General features: G+C 39.0%; 1 protein-coding gene across 4 annotated transcripts in view; it reads right to left on the reverse strand.

The window, feature by feature from the left end:
- Positions 1-119: 119 nt before the first annotated feature.
- LOC134792653 (leucine-rich repeat flightless-interacting protein 2) overlaps positions 120-23202 on the reverse strand; it is a 42801-nt gene continuing 19718 nt past the window's right edge. For 2 of the 4 annotated variants that reach the window (XM_063763913.1, XM_063763912.1), the window contains 7 exons: positions 9176-9302; positions 8412-8530; positions 7905-8051; positions 7356-7614; positions 7044-7175; positions 6550-6737; positions 120-4662 (listed from right to left, as the gene is read on the reverse strand). In XM_063763913.1, the coding sequence (XP_063619983.1) occupies positions 4552-4662; positions 6550-6737; positions 7044-7175; positions 7356-7614; positions 7905-8051; positions 8412-8530; positions 9176-9302 (1083 nt within the window). In that variant the 3' untranslated portion in view covers positions 120-4551. Of the gene's footprint in view, positions 4663-6549; positions 6738-7043; positions 7176-7355; positions 7615-7904; positions 8052-8411; positions 8531-9175; positions 9303-17135; positions 17415-17909; positions 18702-23202 lie in introns of those variants that run through there. The other 2 variants (XM_063763911.1, XM_063763914.1) reach the window with 2 other exon arrangements.

A 23202-nucleotide genomic window follows, 5' to 3' on the forward strand; every position in this document is an offset into this window, starting at 1 on the left:
GCGCATTTAAATAAACTTTGCAAATTTTCATCTATGCGGTTAGGGAATCTAGCTAGGCTATTGGAAATAGATAGGTAACATTGTGAGCAGGATTGCAGATTGCCAATGAAACTACGATATCAGAGCGAAGTTTATTCAAAGTATCCAAATTTATACATTATTAAGTCAAGTCTCGCTTCATGTCAGTCCTAGTTAAAACAAAATAAATTAGTAATGCAGCATCAAAATACATACATCGTTCACTAGGCCTCACACCGACGCGTAACTAACCATTTATTAGTGATTATAATTAAATTTTAATAGTTTCGCGTCGATGTGGGGTCGTACAACTGATATTCCTACTTACAACTTAGTGAGGGTGATTTATTCCTGTAATATTGCATGCTCATTTTCAATACAAACAATAATTAACCTTAACGTTACGAAGTTACAGTCTCAATTTCAACGACTGCCTTAGGCGTGCCCAGGTCACTCGAAATGCAACTTTAACTGCATTAAATTAAGTTTCATTATCGTTTACAGCTCTAGCAGACAACATTTAAAGAACAAAATCGGTTAAAAGGATGGATAGAAAAAATAATTGCGAATCCAGCGCTTAATACAAGACTTCATAACGGTTAAATACTTTGCACCAGGGGTCCCCAACCTTTTATGCCAAGCCTCCTTTGAATGTTGCAAAATCAAGGAAAATCTACGGGGAGTTTGGTTTTGGTTGAGAACTCCTGATGTACACCTTGCAAATGCACTAGTCTCTAAATGCAGGCGCAGTTATATTTGTGGCGTATAAAAGTCTACCTCTACGGGGCCGAAACGACCCGTCATTATACTTCATTCGAACCATTCAACCATATATAAAAACATCTGACAAGCATATCACTAAAACCGCGAGCACACTGCATTTTACTCGTATTTAGAAGAGGAGTAAGCTCTAAGAAAAAATCGTGCCCTCGAGTTTGACAGCTGAAGAAGATGGCGCTGTACGGCGCCATGTTTTGTGGTCACTGGTAAAAGGTCAACTTTTAACAACCAGAGTTACCGCATAATGTGCCGAGTCGTACAGCGCCATCTACATCTGTTGTCAAAATTCGAAGCACCAATTTTACACATCGTACTTCAACGAATCATTAATATTATTGAATAAACTACAGTGTGTACGCGGCCTAACCGCAACATGAATGAATTGGTTACTACGGAGAACTACCACATTAAATTGTATTCTAATACATTAATTTGGTGCTCGATGGCACGGTTAAGTTACGTGAGCATGACTATCGAATTACAACTATATTACATGTACCTACAAGGTCCATAATCGCCCACATTGCTCTACCCATCAACATATATATAGAACATCCGCGAACATTCATCTCGTTATATATTAAATTCATTCATGACATTAGTTGAGACGAGGAAATAATAAAAACTGTTAATCTCTGTATATGTAAACATTTTATATTTTGTAAAATAACTGTAGGCGGCAGTACCTGCATGCTTATTGGCGGGAAGTGTCAATGGCATGTTTAAGTTTTAGATTTAGGCCATCTCTACAATTTGACACAAAAAGCCCCTTAAGACGGTTCAAGAAATTGCATGTAATATTCGATACATTGCTGACAAGATTTCACGCCGACGGACGATTCGACGACCATCCAAATATAGCAACGAAAATTGCATGCAAATTCTAGAACCATCTAAATGGGGCTTTATAATTTGTTATTTCTCAGGAAAACTAAGTTATAGATGATTAATAGTCTTTATTATTCAGTAATCTCGGTAAATTAGTAAGAGTAGGGTTTGGTAACTTTCCAATATGTATGTAATCTCATAACCGCGAGCCGCGCTCGGTGGACGTTTCAATTCAATCTGCTATCACATCACGTGGGACACCGTTTGAGCAATCGTTTTATACATTCATAATCAACCAATTAATATCACAGAATTAATATCGGGGATCGGCACATGACAGTTCCCTATCCGGGTCTCTACTGTTTCCCATGAAGTTGTCCGCATTTTCGTTAGTCATAATTTGTTTTTTCTCAGTAACGCGTAACTTTTCAGGATTGCCATAAAACAAACCTGACATAACCTAACCTATCTATTAGGATAACCTTACGAAAATCCTGAAAAGTTAACGGTTTTAGAATTATGACATTTATGACTAACGATAATCTGACAATCATTACATTATGACTTTCAATAATTATGTCAAACAAGGATCCGTTTCCTATCCATATGCAGCTAGTTTACATTTTACAATTTAGAACTTACTGACTGATTATAGTTTAGCCAGCCATTTGGGGCATTCCACAAAAAAGGTCTACTTTGTCGGAGACGTGACGCGTCAGTGGCACTGCAGTACCTAACCAGCAGAAATCTGTATTATATGACGTAAGAATTTAAAGCCAAGTTATCATGCCACATATCGGCTTCATAACTTTATCAGAAGTGTTAAAAAAATGCGTCATGTACCCGTCTGGAATGCCCCATTTGTATCTCTGAAGAATCAGCTAGGGAATCATAATCATACTGTCTTATCCTAATACCAGGGGCCCATTTCTCGAACGATATTAGACTAATACTATTTGTACACGAAATGTAAAATCGTATGGGTTGTCGTGACAACACACTAATAATATTAGACTAATATCGTTCGAGAAATGGGCCCCAGCTTTGTTCCAACTGTGATCGAAGTAGTGGCTAGCCAAACTATATAATCCCAATAAGTAAACGCATGTACGTGTCCCATTTTTCAGATTGGGTATCTCTTACCCCCTTTATTAACTATGTGACCTTCCCACTCTTTCATTCTAACTCTTAAATTACCCATTTTATTGCAAAATAAAACAAATTTGTGATACCGAATGGCAAGTAATAAAATAAATTTTAGTATTAGTTACGCGAAGCGAAATATCGGCAAGCTATCATTATTCTAAAATAAAATAGAAAATATACAGAAAAATACGAACATAATTCAATGCATTAGGAATAAATAATTATCATTAAAACAAATTATTAATTATACACATGATTATTTTTACAAAAATTAACATTTATCAAGCAATTTACAAATTAGAATTGTTAAATGTTTCTTAACACAACCAAATTATTTGGGTGTGTAACATGTCACGGCTTGTTCATACGGACTTTCATTTCCAAAACCAACTTAGAGATAAAACCATCTTCTACTGCACGCCCCTCAACTCAACTAGAGCACCAACGCCTACAGGTCGATTCACAAGAGCTGGCACGGATGGAATGAATGAGTGAATGATATTATCTATGTGTTATCACATTAACCAATAAAATTGTGGTTCTGACTGTATACCCATACAGAGGTGTTACCCATACAATGAAAGTTTCGTTCATTCTATTCGTGCCAGCTTTCGAAATCGGAATCTAGAGTAATCTTATAGACGCAACACATACAAACATGGCAAAAGTACTTACTTTTAATCTATTTGAGTGTCTTGCCTTAATGAGATTACGTACGTGCTTTGGATGTCGGGTACTAAATGGTTTATTTATATCTAATGATGGTTCTGGTAATGTCAGTGCCATCTCGCTAAAGATTCAACGTCTACCTACACTATATTACATGGCTATTATATTGATTGGTATAAGATACGGGTGCCCGAAATTCTGTGCCGATATTTTATAGTAAGAATAGGTTATAAGCTACGACACTTGATATGTCATAGTATTTCTGATAGATTCAATTTTGCAGATAAAAAAAATACTAAAACCGCACTACAAAGTTTAATAACCATTGTTGCACTACAGAAAATTTCTATTATACTGTTTTCTCCCAAAATTTTCAGTATTGAACAGTATTAGAATGTTTTGTATGTAAATAATAAATGTGTCGTTTCGTTTCCAAGCGAAAAATCCCACTTCGTCGCTAGCCATAAGGACGCTTTGACATAGCGCGCGTTATACGTATAAAGATACAAGCAAATCTAGTCCTTATGGTAAGCGACAAAGTGGGATCTTTAACTAAATGTCGACACAAATATAAATAAACGTTTACAAATGCCGCATCATCGAAAGGCTATTGAGTAAAAATGCATTTTCATCAGTACATATGCGTCTACTTGAAGCTGATAAATAAGACCAGCTGAAGAGTATATTCTATTGTTTCATGTAATTTTATACCTTACTTAACTGTATGCATCACGGTTTATATTACTTTAACGCAGTTCGAAGTATACGATTACTTAAATATAGACCTTGCATCCAGGTATTAAGGTTGGATTCATGTTACCTGAGCACAGAGACGCAAGACCATACGATTGATTGTTTCAAGTTTAGAATTTGCGGCACGGGCACGAGTTCATTATAATTTATACTTTACGTCGTTGGGTTAAGATTGGTATTGATACATTGCACAGTGCCGGACTTAAGTCATAATTCCAGCTTGTTTTATTGTAATTTAGACTTTCCGCGGCCGCAGCAAGGTTCATATTCGAAGACACAGGCTCGGGCGAAGCCGCGGCTGAACTCCATTGTAAAGTGGACCGTATGTGTTCAGGTTAAGGTCGGTATTGGACCGGGTCACAGCTCCTTGAGCAGCGCGGACTTGGCGTTCTTGAGCTTGTCGAGCCGCTTGGTGAGGTGGCTGTTCTCCGTCTCCAACTCTTCTACCCGGTTTAGCGCTTCGCGGGCCTGCAAGCATTCGAATAAATATATTAGTTGTTGCCATTTATAAACAGTTTTATATTGTAACATTTAAAACTTTCGCGTTTTGAGACAGATTAAATCAATAGTTTTAGCTCAAAAATTTGAGTTATTTTTTTTCGATTGATAAAAATGTATGAGTATGTTTTAATAAAAATTGACTTCGACCAAGCTAACTCTGCATGATATTTGCAATGACAAAGTGTGGTAATGTCATCATGTCAAAATTCTACGTATTCGTACAAGTCGTATCACTCATTTTGATGTATTCAAGTCGCTGCAAAGTTACCTTAGACGTACTACTAACAGCAACACACTTACATAGATCCGTTCTTAATTGCAAACAGTTATTGCTTGTAAATTAGATGATTTTTTTGTAATAAGTTTTATACCTCTGCTGATCTTACACGATAGTGGTGGTGATTTTGCTCATAGTAAGGCAGTCTATCAAGAAAAGTCAGTCAGGTAAGTGTGTTGTTGATGGTAAAATGTGGACATTAAAACGAGTTTTTAAGACACTACAATATAATAACAGGTAAACAACGTGTTCATTTTAAAATATTTACATTGATTTATTTCAGGGCGTAATTTTACGTAAAGGACTTAAGACACATCACTTAAGCCTGTAATGTTTAAATTTCGTAATTATTTAAAGGTTTTCTAACATAAACGGATAATTAAATACAGTCAATAAGAGTTCAATTACATGTCAGGGTAAATTACAAGTTAATCATGCGAAAACAGGGTCACATCACATAGCAGCTGGATTTGATTATATACAATTTAGTGGATATAAATTCGTTTAGTGATAATATACCACACTCTGGATCATTATTTTAACTTCTACTCGACATTCAAGTATAGTCAACAGTAGAATTAGTTACACGGACATATACTTGGTCAAGCAAATCTTGTCAGTAGCAAAAGGCGGCAAATTTGAAAAATCGCGGGTTAGCAACACTGTTTTCAAATAATTCCAAAATCGCGTGTCATCTGTATTTTATTTGTGGAATGTGGCTCGTGAATGACAGCCATCTTGTTTGTTTACATTCTAAATCGTTGCTATTTCAAGAGAAATTGCTGCTGTCACCATTAAATAACAATATATTAACAAAGATTGAACTTAAGCACCTACCCAAGTGCCTACAATGTACAATCATGCACGTTGATCGCAAATATTTGTAAAATTTGAGGTTATGATAAGTACATGTTTTGGTTCGATGTACATTGCTGCTTTTCTTAACGCAATACTGCTTTTTGAGTGTTGCCTTACTTCACTTTGCTGTACATTGCTACTGACATACTTTGCTTGACAGACTATAGTTCTTAAGTACTTATTACTTTTTTTTATAACAAGGTTTCACGGAATTTCATTTCATCCGTGTACTAAGTTATTTCTACTGACGACTGTATGTACAGTGGGAAATAACAGTCGAGTAGAGGTCGTATTAGGGGCACGCATGAATGCACCGTACCGTTAACTATCGCCATTATTGATAACGGCCCAGAAGTCAACGACTTCCTGAAAACATAACAAAGTTGTAGCACAGCGTCTTTACCATTACCTGGTTTATGTTACAGCGGTCGAATGATGTTGTAAATGTTGTAATTAAATCTACGACATTTTCATTCCTTTGAAATGCTAAAGTATGTTCTCCATTAATGATTTTATGAGGTCGGCGGGTAAAGAAAGTTTTCTCGCTCGCGCTTTAGAGGCGCTACCTCTGTTTATTTATAATACGTGTACGCTTTTGCGTTTGATATGTCGCACGTCGGTAAGTCAGAAGGTCAGATCGTATGGCTCCCCTGCTTCCTTTCCTTGTAAGAAGGGCTGGGGAGGCCACAGTTCGTCGATCCCTAGTTTATAATACGGACCTCCCTCTGTAGCTTGCGGCGCTCCTGCTTGAGTTGTTCTTCCGCGTCATCCCTGGCATCGGCCTGCGCCTTGAGCCGCTGTAGTTGAGCCCCGAGGCGGGCGGCGGCGGCGGCCTGCAGCGCCGCCTCGGCCTCGGCGCGCGCCGCTCGCGCTTTCGCTTCCGCGTTTGACTTGCGGAGGGCCTCCACTGAAATACACGATTAAATATTATTCACTTGTATTTGTATGTCATAGACACTCCTTAAATTCAAAACAGATGGCCCCTAAACGAGTCGGTTACTATGTTTGCCACCTGTCAGATAACTGATCCATTGGTTGTTTCGCGCGGCCATTTCACAAAAGCTACTATTATGCCTTGGCCAAAACCCGCCCGCTACAAACGTTACGAACGCGCACGATCGCAGGCCGCCATACGTTCGTAGCGTCGGCGTCAAGTGTACATATACCTGACACTCTGAACTTGCGATTCGTAGCCCTCAAAAGTGCCACTCACATTCGGATTCGAGGTCCTGGTCGTGAGCGCGCGCGACGCCGTTGTGGCGCTCCTCGTTGAGCTGCAGTTTGAGACGCCTCACTTCACTCTCCAGAGACTGCTTCGAGCTGAGCAGCTTTTGCAACCGGACATCTGAAACATACATTTTTTATATTAATAATTCGTTTAATTTATCCAACCATAATTTCAACTTTTAAACCCACAATCCAAGCAACAACAAATTGACATCCTCCTAAAAAACTACAAATGTAAATTTTCCAAAGCTAACAGAGTTTACATCCACCTACGTTATATTTTAACTACATATCTCACCTAGCGTTCCCTCGCCGGCGTCGTTGAGCAGCTTCTCGTTCTGGTGGCTCACTAGCGCCAGCGGCGGCAGCGTGGAGTCCGGCTTGTCCTCCCCGTTGGTGGCCGGCGCCGGCGCGGCGTCCACGAAGGCGAACCCCGCGGCGGCGGCCGCCAGCTCGCGCGCGCGCACCGCGCCGCGCGCCGCGCCCAGCTCGCGCTCCAGGGACACGTGCTCGCGTTTTAGACGCTCGTGGGCCGAGCATTTCTCTTTGTGCTCCCGCTGTGAAGTAATAAAGTGTATATTATTATTGTCCTCGTAATAAAATAATGAAACTTGAATATAGATTTAACTGGAATTCAACTTTGTCAAACGAGTAAGCGATTAAAGGCCCCATCCCCCTGACCATAGGTTAACCCGTCAAACCGTTCCCCCGGTGTCAAATTGTACTGTTAACCATGGTAACTTCGATTTTAACCAGTTAACCCCGGATTGGTGGGATGGTGCAAGCGGCGCTAAGTAGTTAAATTTGAAAACCTCTCACAACCAACATCCGATTCTTGAGTTTTTACCTGCAGTTGTGCGTATTCCTCATGTAACTCCTCGATGCGGTCTTTTAGTAATTCGAGCTGGTAGCCGAGCGCCGCTTTGTCGTTGTCAAGCTGCGCGTTTAAGATCATCGCCTTGCGGAACTTTTCTTCTACCTCTTTCAACTCCCCCTGGAATCGGAAGTAAAAATATTGCCTTAACCCTACATAAACATTCAAATAACAGCCCTAAAAACGCTTAGGAACGCATCGTAAAAAGCGTATAAATGAGTGCCAGAAATAGGAGGTTCGAAGTAACAGCGGAGTCTCCGCATGCTTCCTAAGCCCCCGCACCATAAAAGACATCCTCCCGTTTTTCTCAGGCCCATTCAAAAAACCTCATACGCGAACCGCAACTACCAATATTGCATTTCTAGCTTTAGTCTGTGCCATTTACAATGTTAAGTAAGCAATAAAATAAAGTTGCGGTCGCTTACTTTCTTCACTTTTCGACCGCGATTGCTACAACTCTCAATAGTTTGTGGGCCTCACCCTAAGGTCCTTGACGTTGAAGGTGTCATCGGCCGAGTCCTCGGAGCTCCGCCGCGGCGAGTGCAGCGCCGCGGGGCTGAGCCCCGTCAGCCGGGTGCCCGTGCGCCGCCCCACCGTTTCTGCAAAACACGGACAAATTCATAAGTAAGAATCCTGAAGTAATCAGCGTTCGAGTTCGATAGTTCAGCGGATGCCAAAAAATTTATCAAACAATCATCATTCACCGTAAGACGATGGCGATGAAGGATGTGGGCTTTAAGTTGTAGAGACTTTAACGTCAATAAGCCAACTTCCTAAAAAGCTTTTCCGAATCTCCTTCTTTGTCGTTTCACTGCCCAGTGAGTGGACGTCGTCACCATTGCAGATGTCACTGGCAAGCTATACGACACGCCATTCTTCTCTGATGGCTGCGTGTGTAAAACGAGCCATCTACTACTGATTTAGCCTGATTTACCACAAACAAAGTGGAGTAAGCGTGTTCTGTTAGTGGAGACCGCGTCTGGGCAAACGTAGCGTGGGACGCATCACTCTGGCCAGATAGCGGAATGACTTGCACAGGAGGGCCGGCAGCGACTGGATGCATAAAGCGGCAGACCGGGCTCTGTGGCGTACCTTGGGAGAGGCCTATGTCCAGCAGTGGACTGCAACGGGCTGATGATGATACCATAAACAAAATGACAGGGTGTATTTGCTTGGTGTCCGCCAATGCGTTATATGCGTATTTCAGCGTAAGTAAACTATTGGCAAGAGTAAATGCTACGTACCGGCATACATGTCGTAGGCCTTGTCAGCATGGTCCTCCTGCTCCCGCTGCTGGCGCTCCAACTCGCGCATGCGGATCTCGCGCGCCTCCGCCCGCGCCGCCCGCCGCGCCGCTAGCCGTTGCTCCGCCTGAAACAGAACAGAACCACATAAATATCTGAAGAAAATCGACGACTTGTTGGGGTGGAAATTATTGAAGAAAGAATTTAACTTCTTTCCTAATAAGACTTCAAGATGAACGCGACCTTCAGCAATGTAAGGCAACGAGTTATATGGATGATGTTACCAAGTAACTAGGGTGTTGCTTATTTCGTCGAAATTGAAATTTTCTATGTATAATATGTAGAACAATTTAAGGGGGTGATTAAATTGTTCTCTTTCACTAAAAAACAAATGTGGATTTATTTCAGAATTTTTAATTTACTTTTAGGGGTCGCTACCGAATTTAGAAAAATAAGTGCAACACCCTAAAGTAAACCCTGTGTTATTTTCAGATGGCAATCTGCTTTTTGGGAAAGTAGACAACCGTGATGGTAGGATTGTTTGCATCACAGTTACGCAGTACGCACTTATTAGACAATGCAACACGATCCGTTCCGGCGATGGTCGGTCTACGCAACATTGACAATTAGGTTAAATGCTTAGGTGTTCTGTCTGATTAGGGGTTTCTTGTTTCAAAGAGTTGTTGCCAAATCTGCGCGTTGGGTTACAGCTTGTGATAGACAGAGAAACAGGATTACGTGACGACACACGTGACTATGATCGGTGAACCAATTCTCGGGTGACGTCAAAATTAGGCGATTAGGTGGCATTTAGTTATTCTGTGACTTTGACATTTCAAACAAAATCACGATGCATTTCGATCGACCTCGAAATGGCCTTTTGCATATAACTATAACCTTAGACTGACTGCTAATATATTAATTCGCAGTGTAAACTTAAAGAACTTAAAACAAAGTACAGGCAGTTACAGGAACGCGATGCTTTACTAATACATGACCATTAGCCATCCTAGTATTCCAAGTGTCCAATTCCTAAATCATAGAATTGGGTCAATTTGTGATCATAAAGAAAGGAAAGGTATTACTATTTCATTACCCTAAAGTAGACAAGCACATTAACGGCATAATAAGTGATACGAGTGAATTACAACATCCATAAAATGCGGCGAACATAGGTTAAGGAGTGTCTGCGTCAATACAGGCTCGGGCACGGCTGGGGCAACCCCCTCGACGGCCGACGGGCTAGACGGGAGGCTGACTCACGCCCTTAAAACGAACGCCTGTTTGCTAATAACTACAGTAAATTAGGTACAGGAACTACTTATGTCTGCTGAAGTTGAAGTTCCCCTAACAGATTACAGGTTATGCAGTTTTGAAATCCAAAGAATTAGATACCAGGTACATTTTTTTACGAAATTCTCACTAAGGTCAGATGGTCCTTCAAGCCAGTCCTTGTTGTATTAGTACAGTTTCCTGACGATCTATTCGTCGTAGGACTCGTATTGCTCGCTCGAACCAACGACCTCCGGTTTAAAAGTCGAACACGTTACCTTTATTACCGCTCGACTAGATACCGATGATTTTCTTGAAACAATGTCTACAACAGTCTTAACATTCCATTAAAAATACAGAAATCATGTCTATTGCAGACTAGAAAACAATTGGAATTGTAAACAAAATTTTTAATACTGGGGTACAATGCGGAAAACATGATGCGTGGTACTGGCGAAAGTTGCACAGTGAATAATTTGTTTCAATGCAATGAAATAAAATGTACGTTTTGTGATGTCTTTCCAAGAATCGTCGATGTTGCTAATTAAGTATAATAATTTCTGCAAATATTTTAGCGTGTCGCTGATGAGCTGTAAGTAAGTAAATGGTGTACATTGCAAAATGACATGAAATCTTCGACGTTTACAACAACTTATTTGGCTGAGTGTATAAGATTCGCAGCGGAAGCACTTTGGTTACATTATTTTTGAAAATCGACAAAGTGTAGGGGCGTAATAAAAAAATAGAGAAAACCGTTGAAATGCGGGCAACGGGAAGCGTTCCGATAGAGACGTACCGTACTGGGTTTAAACAATAGCTATCCGAACTGCGAAAGTCTGCTCGATGGATTGTTAAACAGATGGACAAAGTGGAAAAATGCGTGCGGTCACGATTTTATCTAATAACAATTCTTATTATATAAATAGGGTAGACCGAGGCGATTCGGGTAACTGGGGAAATCGGATCAAAATAAGCATTTCTGTAAAATTTTAAAGATCGCGGTTAGTTACAGCCAGTCAATCAGCGTCCCGCGTTCGCTCTGTTCCTAACGCATGTCGCCACAGTTACTGCCATTGGAAAAGACTCACGCGTCGGTCACGGTGACACTTCCCGATGAGTCGCTCGTACAGGTGTATTGTGATTTTACCGCCGATGTAAAAAATGTGCAAATACAGTCCGTGATAAAAGTAAACGCAAAAGGCTAAAGGTTTGTAATTGTTGTTACTTATTGTTAATGGCGCATAGTGTTTCCTGATTTGATTTTGTTTTTATTGTATTTAAAGGTATATTTCCGTTACGCGAAAATAATTCAAACATATGATATGGGGTTATTCGGATCATCTGATTGGGGGCGATTAGGATCACATTATAAAACAAGGTTTTCGGACGTTTTTTTTGGCTTATTTTATGTTCGCATGTTTTTAGATGGTGCGTACGTATAAAAAGAAGAGGTAGCAGGGGGAATGGTCGGGAGAAAATATGACTACAGCTGCTAATAAGGTTTTAACGAAACCGCTGTCCCTACGTAGAGTCTTTTGTTACCAACAACTAATTTTCTCATATGGGGTGAATCGGATATGTGTGATTTTTCATGTTTTGGTTTGTAAAAGTTTACAGTTTTTGTTTATTTTCATTTAAGTTATTCGATTTTGTTGCTAAATGGCCATTAGCATGTTTTGGATTTATTGTTAAAATATATAGTAGCATATAGGAGTGATATTATGTTGCGCTTTCTGTAGGTGGCGTGATAAAAAATTGAACTAGAAAGGAGGAATAAAAATAATGCTCAAATGCAACATTAAAGATACCAATGATAGTTGATGTCAATTATTTGACCTTTGTGATTCTTAATCATATGATTAACATTGTTAACCATTATTAATTAAGATTTTATGACAGAGATTTTTTGATCCGTTTTACCCCATAAAATGGGGCGAATCGGATTATTTAAGAGGTTTTGTATTTTATTTTTCATAAATCATATTTAAGTTTGATTTTATGTCTGAACCTTGGATTCTGTTCATTAATAAATAATTTATCCAACTGAATATTAATAAAAACAGTATCACCTTAAAAATTGTATTTATTGACCGTCCAACAAAAAATGACCCGATTCGCCTCGGTCTACCCAAAACATAAAAAATGTTCTATGCTCCGAGGACTCCGCGTCTATGTTTAAGTTTAGTATAAGTTTGTACATATTCCACAATTTATTATCCTGAACTTTTATAGAATACGTATTTTTATAACTAAAGAGTTTTCAATGCTGAAAAAAAACCATCTGCTTCCTGGGTCTCTACATTCTCAGAACGAGAACTGACTTGGTCCTACCCTACACAACAAAACCAAAATCGGAGACGATTTTCGAAAGTGAATTATCAAGCATGCAAGACTTGCATAATTATAAACTTTTAAGCATAAGGCCACCAAGCTTAGAGGATATAACCAACGGAGACGCCATGTCTAAAATTTTCGGTACAAAATAGTCTGCCGTTTTTTGCGGGGGAGGGGCACATCAAATGTATAGGTACGTCATGTCAGATAAACGTCAGTCCATACATATGGTTGACATGTGGTTGACCATTGGCCGCCTATTTTCGACAGAGGGGAACGCCTGTTAATGGCGGCTCCATTGTTAATTACTCCGAGCCACCAAGTGACATTAGGGCCACCATTAGTTATTGCATTGCTAATTTTATGAAAATTTGCACCTTAATGCTTGATTTAGTTGCAATAAGACGCTAGGCCACAATCGAATGACATTAATTAAGCATTCGAACCACATTCCGATCGTAATTTTGCAATGGTAGATTTTTCAATGACTGTGGCAGAAAATATTAACACGTCACATAATTATGGAATTAAAACTAAACAAGATTATAACCATAACATATTAATTGTCTTCCGAAAAACTTACGTTTTCCTAGGTTTCTAGTCACAATTGCTATTTACTTTCCTAAAAAAGTTTTAGTTCTTCATTTTCCTGTCCTAGGCTTTAGCGACTTTAGCAGGATCGAAACACAGGTTAATGAAAGTAGACATTAGTTAATCGTTTAGTGATAAGGAAGGAATTCGATAAGATGCTATTGTGCCTATTGTTCATGACAAGCAGTATTTTTAGAACAGAGAAAACTCCCAATGTTTTGATGCGTTTACTGATAAACATAGAAATGATATAAAACATGTTGATGGTAGGCGTGTTGTGCTCAATTGATTTCCCGAACCGCTACAGAGACGTACAAAAACTGCTTACTCTTCACTTACGGAATAAACAGTACTACTTACTTGGATTACTTAGAAAGAACGTGGTCAATTTCAAACGCAAAAAACAGCTAATCGGTTGCACACTACTTTCTATTCACATACACAGTTGTGTGTTTAGATTAGATACACGTGTGTGATGGTTACCATAACTAACTAACGAAACTAAGTTAGTTAGCGATCCTTCAAATCATAAGGACATAATAGAATTGGTGGTTGGTCTGTAGGTATGTACCGACATCGACAAAATTAACTGACCATTCGCAAACCTTGCTGAGACAAGGTCCATCCTATAGTGAGTTACGTATATTGCTAAATATGAGTAGGTACACATATGTCAAACCGTGCCACGTGGTTGCGAGTTCGCACAGAGAATGACGTCATTTTGGACATTGACGAAGGACGAAAAGGTCACTCCTCTCACTGTGCAAGCTGTCGCGAATCCAAATGTGTGACTAATGCTTCATTGGACACTGTAATTCAAGGTCTGAACGAATGAGTCTGATGATAACTTTTATTTATTTAGGTATAAAAGACAAAGATCCGCCACACTATAGTCAGTAAACAAAGTTTCCAACCATCTGATAGACTTCGAAGAGTAGAGAGATTTGAATTCTAATTTGTAAGAATGTAAAGTATAAGTAGATACTGTACGTCTACCATCAGTTTTGACATTGACATATACGCTCACGTCTACGTAATTTACTTTCTATGCATCTCGCTCGTACTCGCATATGCGAGCAATAGTGCAAGCGAGATGTACAGAAAGTAAATTACGTAGACGTGAGCGTTATGTCAATGTTAAAACTGATGGTAGAGGCTCTGGACTTCAAATGTTTTGTGACATTTCTAATACCATCATGGAATTTACCTGATATTATTATAGGCATATGTTAGTCACTTTACTAAGGCGTGATTAGGCGACCGACAACATTTCCAAACTTCTAAAGCCGTCTGTCGCTAGCGGTATTAGAGACGTCACTGAGAAGTAAAGTAGCATAATCTGGTAAATTACACACAAACAGACAGTACATAACAAAGTTGTTCCATATACAGGGCACATCGTTAACACCATCTGTCGCGAACGATATGCCGCGTTAGTCATGTTGTTAACACCGATATTCCAATACGGTTACTGATACACGGATTGGTTTCATTATTACATATGTGACTGTTGATAAGGACTTTGTATTTATACCTACATACACATACATATTCATTTATTTTACACTAGTAGTTACTGTCCAAAAAATACTAATTTATATTGATTAAATCCGGATTATTTACCATGTTAGTGTCGCGACTGGTATTCCGGAGACAATGAATTGCGAAATTACAATACTTAATTTTGAACACGATCTAACGTACATAACTAATACAACTAGTAGCGTTTCTTGATTTGTAAAAGAAAAGGCGTCTGACAATAATGGCCCATGAGAAGGTAAGCTTATTACAAAGCACAAAAATCGCAGTCAAAGTTGATTAAAATGATATGTACGGTCACTGGTCATGACTATGCTGACACAAGTGTCAAAATTGACGTTTCTTCAAACAAAAACGTCACTTTTGACACTTGCTTGACACTGACATATCCAATCCATATCGTTTCAATATCTAGTATTTGACGTATCTCATTGTTCGAATACGGCTGTCAGCCTTAAGATGCGTTTGCTGGTTTAAAAGACATTGTAATATATCACCAAAAAATGTGGTCCAATTGTTACAAGAATTTTGACAGCTAAGTTATGCGTCCATCTCGCCGTACGACGTGAAATGTTTATGCATGCGCATAAATTATAATAATTACCCGAGTAACCCGAGTGCGGACGAGTTGTCGTCACTTCGCTCGGTCGGGCGCGAACATGTCGGGTTTGTCTTGTTTGTATACACTGAGACAGACACATGTATAACACAGCTACATCTACAATCCAGAGGCTATAATAATATGAAACAGTTTTAAACCTTTAGGATCGGATCTGATAATGCATGGGATCCTGGTGGGACTCTTCATGCTGCACACCGGCACACCTATAGTGATTTCGGTATTTTTTATTGCAACTCCTGCATTTGCTCTTTGAAAACAATCATTTGGTAGTGGAACTGCTAAAGAAAATCATACACTGATGGTGATGGAATTTTGTACTGTTTAGTGAAGTCTGCTCTTTCATTTATTCAAAGTTATATTTATTACAAGTACGCCAAATAAGCTTTATTTATATGAAGATACGTCGCATGAAATAAACCTTATGGAAGTTTACTTTTAGCCACACGAACCTAAATAAGGGAAATTAAAGATACAAACTTAGAGCAATTTAATAATTGCATGGAGTCGCCTTTAAGAGCTTACCCCTCTGCCGAAAAACTACCACAACTGTGCAAACTTTTGTATGGACTGACATATGGCTATTTGTACGTTACGTATAAATCATGTAGAAATAACAATACATTTGACGTCCCCTCCCCGCAAAAATCGGCAGACTGTTTCGTATAGAAAATGACAGCGATGACGTCTCCAGTTACTAAATGCTCTAAGGATACAAAGGACAATGAATCACCCACTTTACCTAGGTAATATAATGGGAAGTAATATTCCATTTTATCGCCGCGAGCGGAGAAACATTGATTTCTGCGATAGCACTGTATTATACCTACGATTATGTCGCTTGTTTGAGCTCATGATCTCATCGGAAACAAATATATTCGCAATGTTTTACATTATCGGGTCACCACAGACGGCACATACCTAAAATAAAGAATAACGCTTTAGGCATGGCCGCGACGCCGCATGGTTTAGAATATTTTTGTGTTGGACAGTCAAAACCAAGTACGCAGAGCAGAATAACTTTTACAGTAAAACTTTTAACTAATCTCGGAACAATTCGTCCGATTAACAGGAAGCCCTTTGACTGTATGACATCATTAGCTATTAACACATACAATAAAGTTACGCTTATGGGGTCACATGATAAATTGATCACAAGCAACAAGGCTACGATGGACAACTCACATAGAGAAGCAGGAACCTGCCGACGACGCGCAGCAAAAGCTCCGGAGATGACATTTCACTTATTAAACACCATCCGATGGATCTTCAGAATAAGACAATTCATACAAAAACGCATGCGATCACGTGCAAACCGACTTGCGTTGACGGGCACACTGGAGTAAGTGAACACAAGTGTTTTAGTGCTCGTATGACTAAAGTTACCTACATTATTCATGTTGATTGCTCTCTTAATGCCGGATTTGGTAAAACAACGAAAACTTAATGACCCAAATTAGGGCTTGCTCTCTTAATGGTCATTATTTGCATTAAAATAGGAGCATAGACAGGCGGTCGTTCGATAATTTAACCTAGAAACTTCAGTCCAAAAGGACAGTTTAAATCAACATGGCCTTAATCTATAATAAACTTAGTAACACTCACGTAAAGGATAACAGTCCTGGCAGTTAAACTCAGTAAGGTTTCCGGAAATGTCATGTTTTATCCGCCTAGTTCGCGAACAAGGTCTCACCGCAACGCGCACAAGTATCACTGTCATATGCCTTACATTATCCACAGCTGAACTAACACAACCATAGATGCTAATTTAGAGATCACGTAAAACACACAGCGACAATTGAAGAATGAAGGAATTTTAAATCTTAGTTACAGGGCACGTTATGCAAACAGCAGTCACTTAAGAAAACTGGAGCGGCCTCTGGAATGTACGTTAGAGAAATTTTGATAAGATAGCAGCGACCTTGCGCAGGTTTTGTGACCATACAACCTACTGTTTGCTTTACTACAGTTTACACAAGAGGAGGAAAGGGAAAGGGCTTTAGCTATACGGAAGGAATCAAACTCAATGAGTCATGTGTGAATCAACTTAAGATTTTGCAACTGAACTTTCAGATTGGAAAAGGCTGGCAAATGGCTGTGTAAAAGCGTGATCCAGGATAGAATAATGACAACAAACGGAGAGGACGATATGTGCCAAAACGTGAGTCAGGATTGAATTGATTAAATGATATATTATTTCGTTATCTGCCGATGCAGTGTACTCTGTACGCTGTACAGTTACTGACAATAATACTATTGAATCGGGACAAGTTTTGATGGCAGATATTCGTGATGAGCGTCAGATTTGGCAGCTGTTAAGAATAAATGATCAAACAAGAGGACGCAGAAAAAGTTGTACTTGGGGCAATTTATACATACATGATCCTGCTGGCCGCCGAGAATGCCAACGATGGAGGGATTCTGGTCGCCATGCGAGTCCCGCCGCGCGCTGGGCATCCCGTCACATTCCGCGTCTCCGTTCTTAAGCCCGTTAACTTTAGCATCGTCAAAGCCGTTGCGGGCGCCGTGGGCGATCTCCATGTCTACCAGCTCAGAATTTACCGTTTCGTTAAGTTTGGAATCATTGCTAGGTTCTACTACATCTAACTCTACGTTGATTTCATCGTCAGAGTCGCCGAAGTCTGCATCGGTGAAGGCTTCGCCGCTCTCGTCGTCGCTATTGTCAGGCGTTGCGCTTATGGACTGGGAACCCATGATTTGAGTCATCGAGTAAACAGGTATTGTTATGTCCGAGGAACTGCGGTTTCTGAGCGTTTACGCATTCCTACGATTGTGTTTGTCAACAAACGCTTTCACACCAAATGAATGGTGTTAGAAATGTTAGAATGTCCTTCGAATAAACAATGGTTTAAACGAATAAGAACTGCGTCTTTTGCACTGCAGTACAATTGCGATAAAACAAAAACTTAAGCACTTATCAATATTCTTATCGGTGATTTTCTACACTTCATTAATCACACCTTGGGCATTATTATTTGTTGATATAATGAATATTACAAATATGTTATTATTCATATTAAAAAAATCCAAAACACTTTATTTATTTACTAAACACTGGATTCTTTAGTAGAGGTAATTCCGAGCGAAAATCGCCCTTGTAAACAAACAATAACAGTGAATATGGGTCGTGGCACACGAGCGTTTGCGGCTGTGCCGGCGGCCGACTGTCGTTGACGTGCTTGCAACCGCATATCGCTGTCGTAATCGTATCGCACCGTTACGCGGCAAACGCGGAAGCGGCAGCGGGAGCGGATGCGGGACTAGTTGTTATCGTGACTGGCCGGTATTATAAATAAATAGACAGGTAGGGGACTTTAATTGCTTTTTCACTTTCCCGAATCTTTAAACATTTCCTAGGCACTTTATTATTCTTTATACTCGTAGTAGTGTTCTACAGCAGTGTTATCACTTATCAATAAACGAAACAAATAATGTTTGTTCTATTTACTTACGTAATAAAGCGGATGTCTTTTGGAGTTTACTTCTTAAGATTCGATTTTCATACATAAGCCCGGGGTATGTATATTTCTGGGAGTAAAATCAAATGTCACATGTCACATACACCGCACACGTTATACGTACGTTACGTTATGTTATGTTACACGTATCTTATGTTTCGTGCGCAATTTATTTTGGGCTTTATAAAATTGGTACAAAATTTAATTTATAGACACTAGCCCAGTTATACTTTTATAAGAATTTGTAGAGTCAGTGGTAGAATTACAAGATGTGGTGGTAGAGAGAATTGTCTACCCCAGTTAGATAGATGAGCAAATTGAACTTTACCCCCTCTCACGACCCAAACACAATCGCAAGTCTCCCGCAACTCGCGCCACGCGAAGAGAACATATTATAGTTAGGTACCAGTCACAAACTTGAGACGCCAATTCTTATCACACACGACATGCATTTCCTATCGTTTTCGGTCGTAGATGAATCACTAGGCAGTCAGGCGTAACACCGGTAGTTAACGTCGCCAGGTACCGGTGTCGCCTTCTATGAAGCTTAGACTAAAAATACAGCGATTTACCGCTCAAGATCTGTAATCAATTTTCGTCTGATGCGAGTTCACATGAGCGTGTGGAATGTGTGGATTGACAATACTTAGATTACTTTTGTTACGAGACTTTTATAGTAAGTATGTTTAAAGCGCTTCGTTCTTCAATTTTGCATAAAGCAGATGGAAATTACCTGTTCATCGCTTATTTCAATCAGGTTACTTTATTGAATTTAAGTGAAAAAAATTAGATAATAAGTGAAAATTACTGTCTTTTTCAATGCAAGTGAAGGGAGGGAAGGGAAGACACAAATCGGATCATGAAGGGTTTGATCACATATTTTTGAGCTCTTCCCTGTTAAAGGGAGTTTACATTGGCTTAAGAATCCTTTGCTAGCAATGACAATCCATCCTTATTTGATAGCTACTTTACATAAAAATATAGTGATCGAAGTAGGTACTTTAGGAAACGCGCAATCATGTGGAAACTAACGATCAGTAGGCGGTACGTTACGTGTTCGAAATATAATATTTGGTGGGTTAGTCATCGCAGGTAGTGTCGACACAAACCTCACAGGTCAGGGTTCAAACAGGTACACTTTTAGAGATGGACTAGCTGTAGGCCTTTCGCACTTGAACCGAACAAAGTGAGAGAATGTCATTACGAGTGTCTTATTTTCATAGAAACTTTGACATTAATGGTGACATTGCCACAGTTTATCATAGCAAATGCCTTGTTACCTTGGTCCGACTCTTAGGCTTACGCTTACGTATTTTGTGCTGAGGACCTAGTTGGGCCTACTGCAGGTGCGGACTTCGAAATTCGAAGAGCGCGTCTATCAGCTATCACCACGTTAGTGATATCTAAAGACGCGGATAAGTATATTATTATCATCTTCGATTTTACGATAACGTGTACGAAAATGCAATGTACACATTTTACAAGTTACATTTCAACTCTCAGACTCAGATTAATTACGCAAACGTGTAATGTATCTCACAGCCACGCTTGTCTCATTGTCTCGGATCTGGGTCACCGCGGAGACCTCGTAAAGCTGTTAGGGCCATAAAGGGGAGCAGAAGTGTTAGCTTCAGGTGACACGTAAGGATTACACGGCTATTGTTGGCGTGATAAATCTGCAACGGCCTTTATAAATGATGATGGATGGCCGAGTTGTCAGCGGCGAAGAGAATGCCATTTTCTAGACAAGTCAGTGTTATATCATCTAATCTATTACGACGACGGTTTGTTTTGGTTAATATGTGCGGATGGGTTTAAGGCTATTCATCACAGAATCATTAATAACAGTGTGCAGTGGGAGACAGTGTCCGGGGTTTGAACCCTCGACCTCCGGATGGAAAGTCGCACGCTCTTATCGCTAGACCAAGAGCGCAATTACAGTGCGTACAGAATAAGTATGATTTAGAGGACTGTTAGTTTTGCTCAATTAAAGGTGGAAAAGAAGAGAATGATGGCTTGCATTGTAGCCGTATTAAAAAAATCATACTTTAGAAATTTTTAATTTATGTAGGTACAATAAATATTATCATACGTTTGATAATAATTAAAATGAAACAAATGTGTTAGTATTACGTTGACATTGAAATTATCAGAGGAAGAACATAAAAATAACATGTATAATTAATCAAATGGGTTCAACGGTGACATGATTACAACATTTACAACAATGTATAATTTACGGATACTATATACGGATTTTAATTTACATACCTATTATACCTAACATTCGGTAAATTATATTATCAAGTCCAAAATAAAACTAGTAAGTAATATATTCATGAATTTTAGTGTTTACGAATAATTGGATTCCCGTGGGTCTTGTTGAGTTGAGTGGAGTGAATCTTCATAGCGCCGTGTAACAATACGCAAGGACGTTACGTGCGGGGCGCGCTTCTGTACAATACCTGACAATAGCAACGCGACTTCATCATAAGGTATAGCTCTCTAAAGTCTGTCACTCTGTGACTTACCTACTAATAACTGGGTAGAACGGTAGCGGCGTTAAAGATGTCTAATACCTATTTAATTATGTTATAATTATAAATGCACCAGAAAACAATGCAACTGGTTACGTCATTCAGTAATAGTTAACCAAAGAGAATTTAGACTAGAGGAATATTGTCAAAGTAAATTATGTAGTCAGTACATTTACTGCCATCTTTCGACACAAATGATTAACACTTTTAGAACGCCATTTGACATTGATCCTTATTTTTTCACGGCACGTATTTAACCGGTCAACTAATTAATCGAATTTGGGTAGTTTAAAATAATAGAAATGGGTACTAAAATTAATAGTTTGGCAACAAAAACGGAACCTTAAAATATATCAATATGAGTCATATTTTAATGCCGTTACAGCTTTTGTTTATTTCTAGGCAGGTACCAAATATTTATTTGGCAACTGAATTATTATATTGGCGATTATATATGAAGCACATTTTAAAAAGAAAACGGCTATCTATTAATTTAAAGATGAAGTTCTTTTAAAATATTTTGTTTGGTTACTACACGGTCAACCTAACACGCTCCTCCTCGCTTCGCCCGTCGTCGCACCTATCTTTTGACTCTGGCACAACACAGTGGTAACTATTGAAATTAGTAATTAAAAATTTAAAGACCTAATGGTATAATGGCCATTAGGTGTTTCATGATTAGGAATTTCGACTATAAGTATAGCAAGTATAGTAGGGTATTATTGGTAAATAAATTTGTGGTGTTTTGTGGATTAGGAAATTTGTCAATTTAAAGTACTAGGTATGCATATGTTTAAATTTAAATGATTTAAAAATGGAGTATTTAAAGCTTATGTATATAGGTATCTTAGGTATTCTGTATATGTACAAAATATATAAACAACCAAATTTTATGATCGCTTTACAATATTAGTTGCCAACTTATTATTTTAGACGCCAACTTATCAATTCAAGTTCCCTGTAATTTTTTTGGATGGCTTTATTTTGCTGCCTGTTTTTTAATATGTAACATGATGCTTAAATTTGAGGCTAATATAAATTTATTGGTGCTAAAATATTAATGCACAGCCAAATTATATTATTATATGCCCAGTGAAAGTTCCTGTTTAATATTTTAGTTGCCCGGTTAATAATAAGCCTTTTTCACTGATAGGTATGTGTTATTAAATGTCAAGAAGTATCGCCATCTACATTGGGGCTATTCATAAATTACGTCATTTCAAATTAGGGGGGGGGGGGGTCTGGACATCGGATGACGGTAGCATGAAGTAGGAGGAAAAGGGGTCATTTGAAGCATGATTTTTGGATGATTATAGGGGGGGGGGGTCAAAAATCGTCAAAAATCGATGACTTAATTTATGGACAGCCCCATTCGAGTAGATGGCGTTCTATAAGTTTTAATAATTTGTATCGAAAGATGGCAGTAAATGTACTGACGACATAATTTACTTTGACAATATTCCTCTAGTCTAAATTCTCTTTGTAGTTAACTAATAACATACCCTATCCTATCACTTTTCTTTTTAATGACACTTGGTAATTTTTGCATCGATTATAGATTACTACAATTACAAGAGTTATAAATCCAAGCCGCAGAAGTAAGACTTATGCACGACGAATCGTTGATTATTGTCGTCATTAATCTTCGACAGTTAT

The sequence above is a fragment of the Cydia splendana genome, chromosome 8, assembly GCF_910591565.1.
Source record: "Cydia splendana chromosome 8, ilCydSple1.2, whole genome shotgun sequence".
NCBI lineage: Eukaryota > Metazoa > Arthropoda > Insecta > Lepidoptera > Tortricidae > Cydia > Cydia splendana.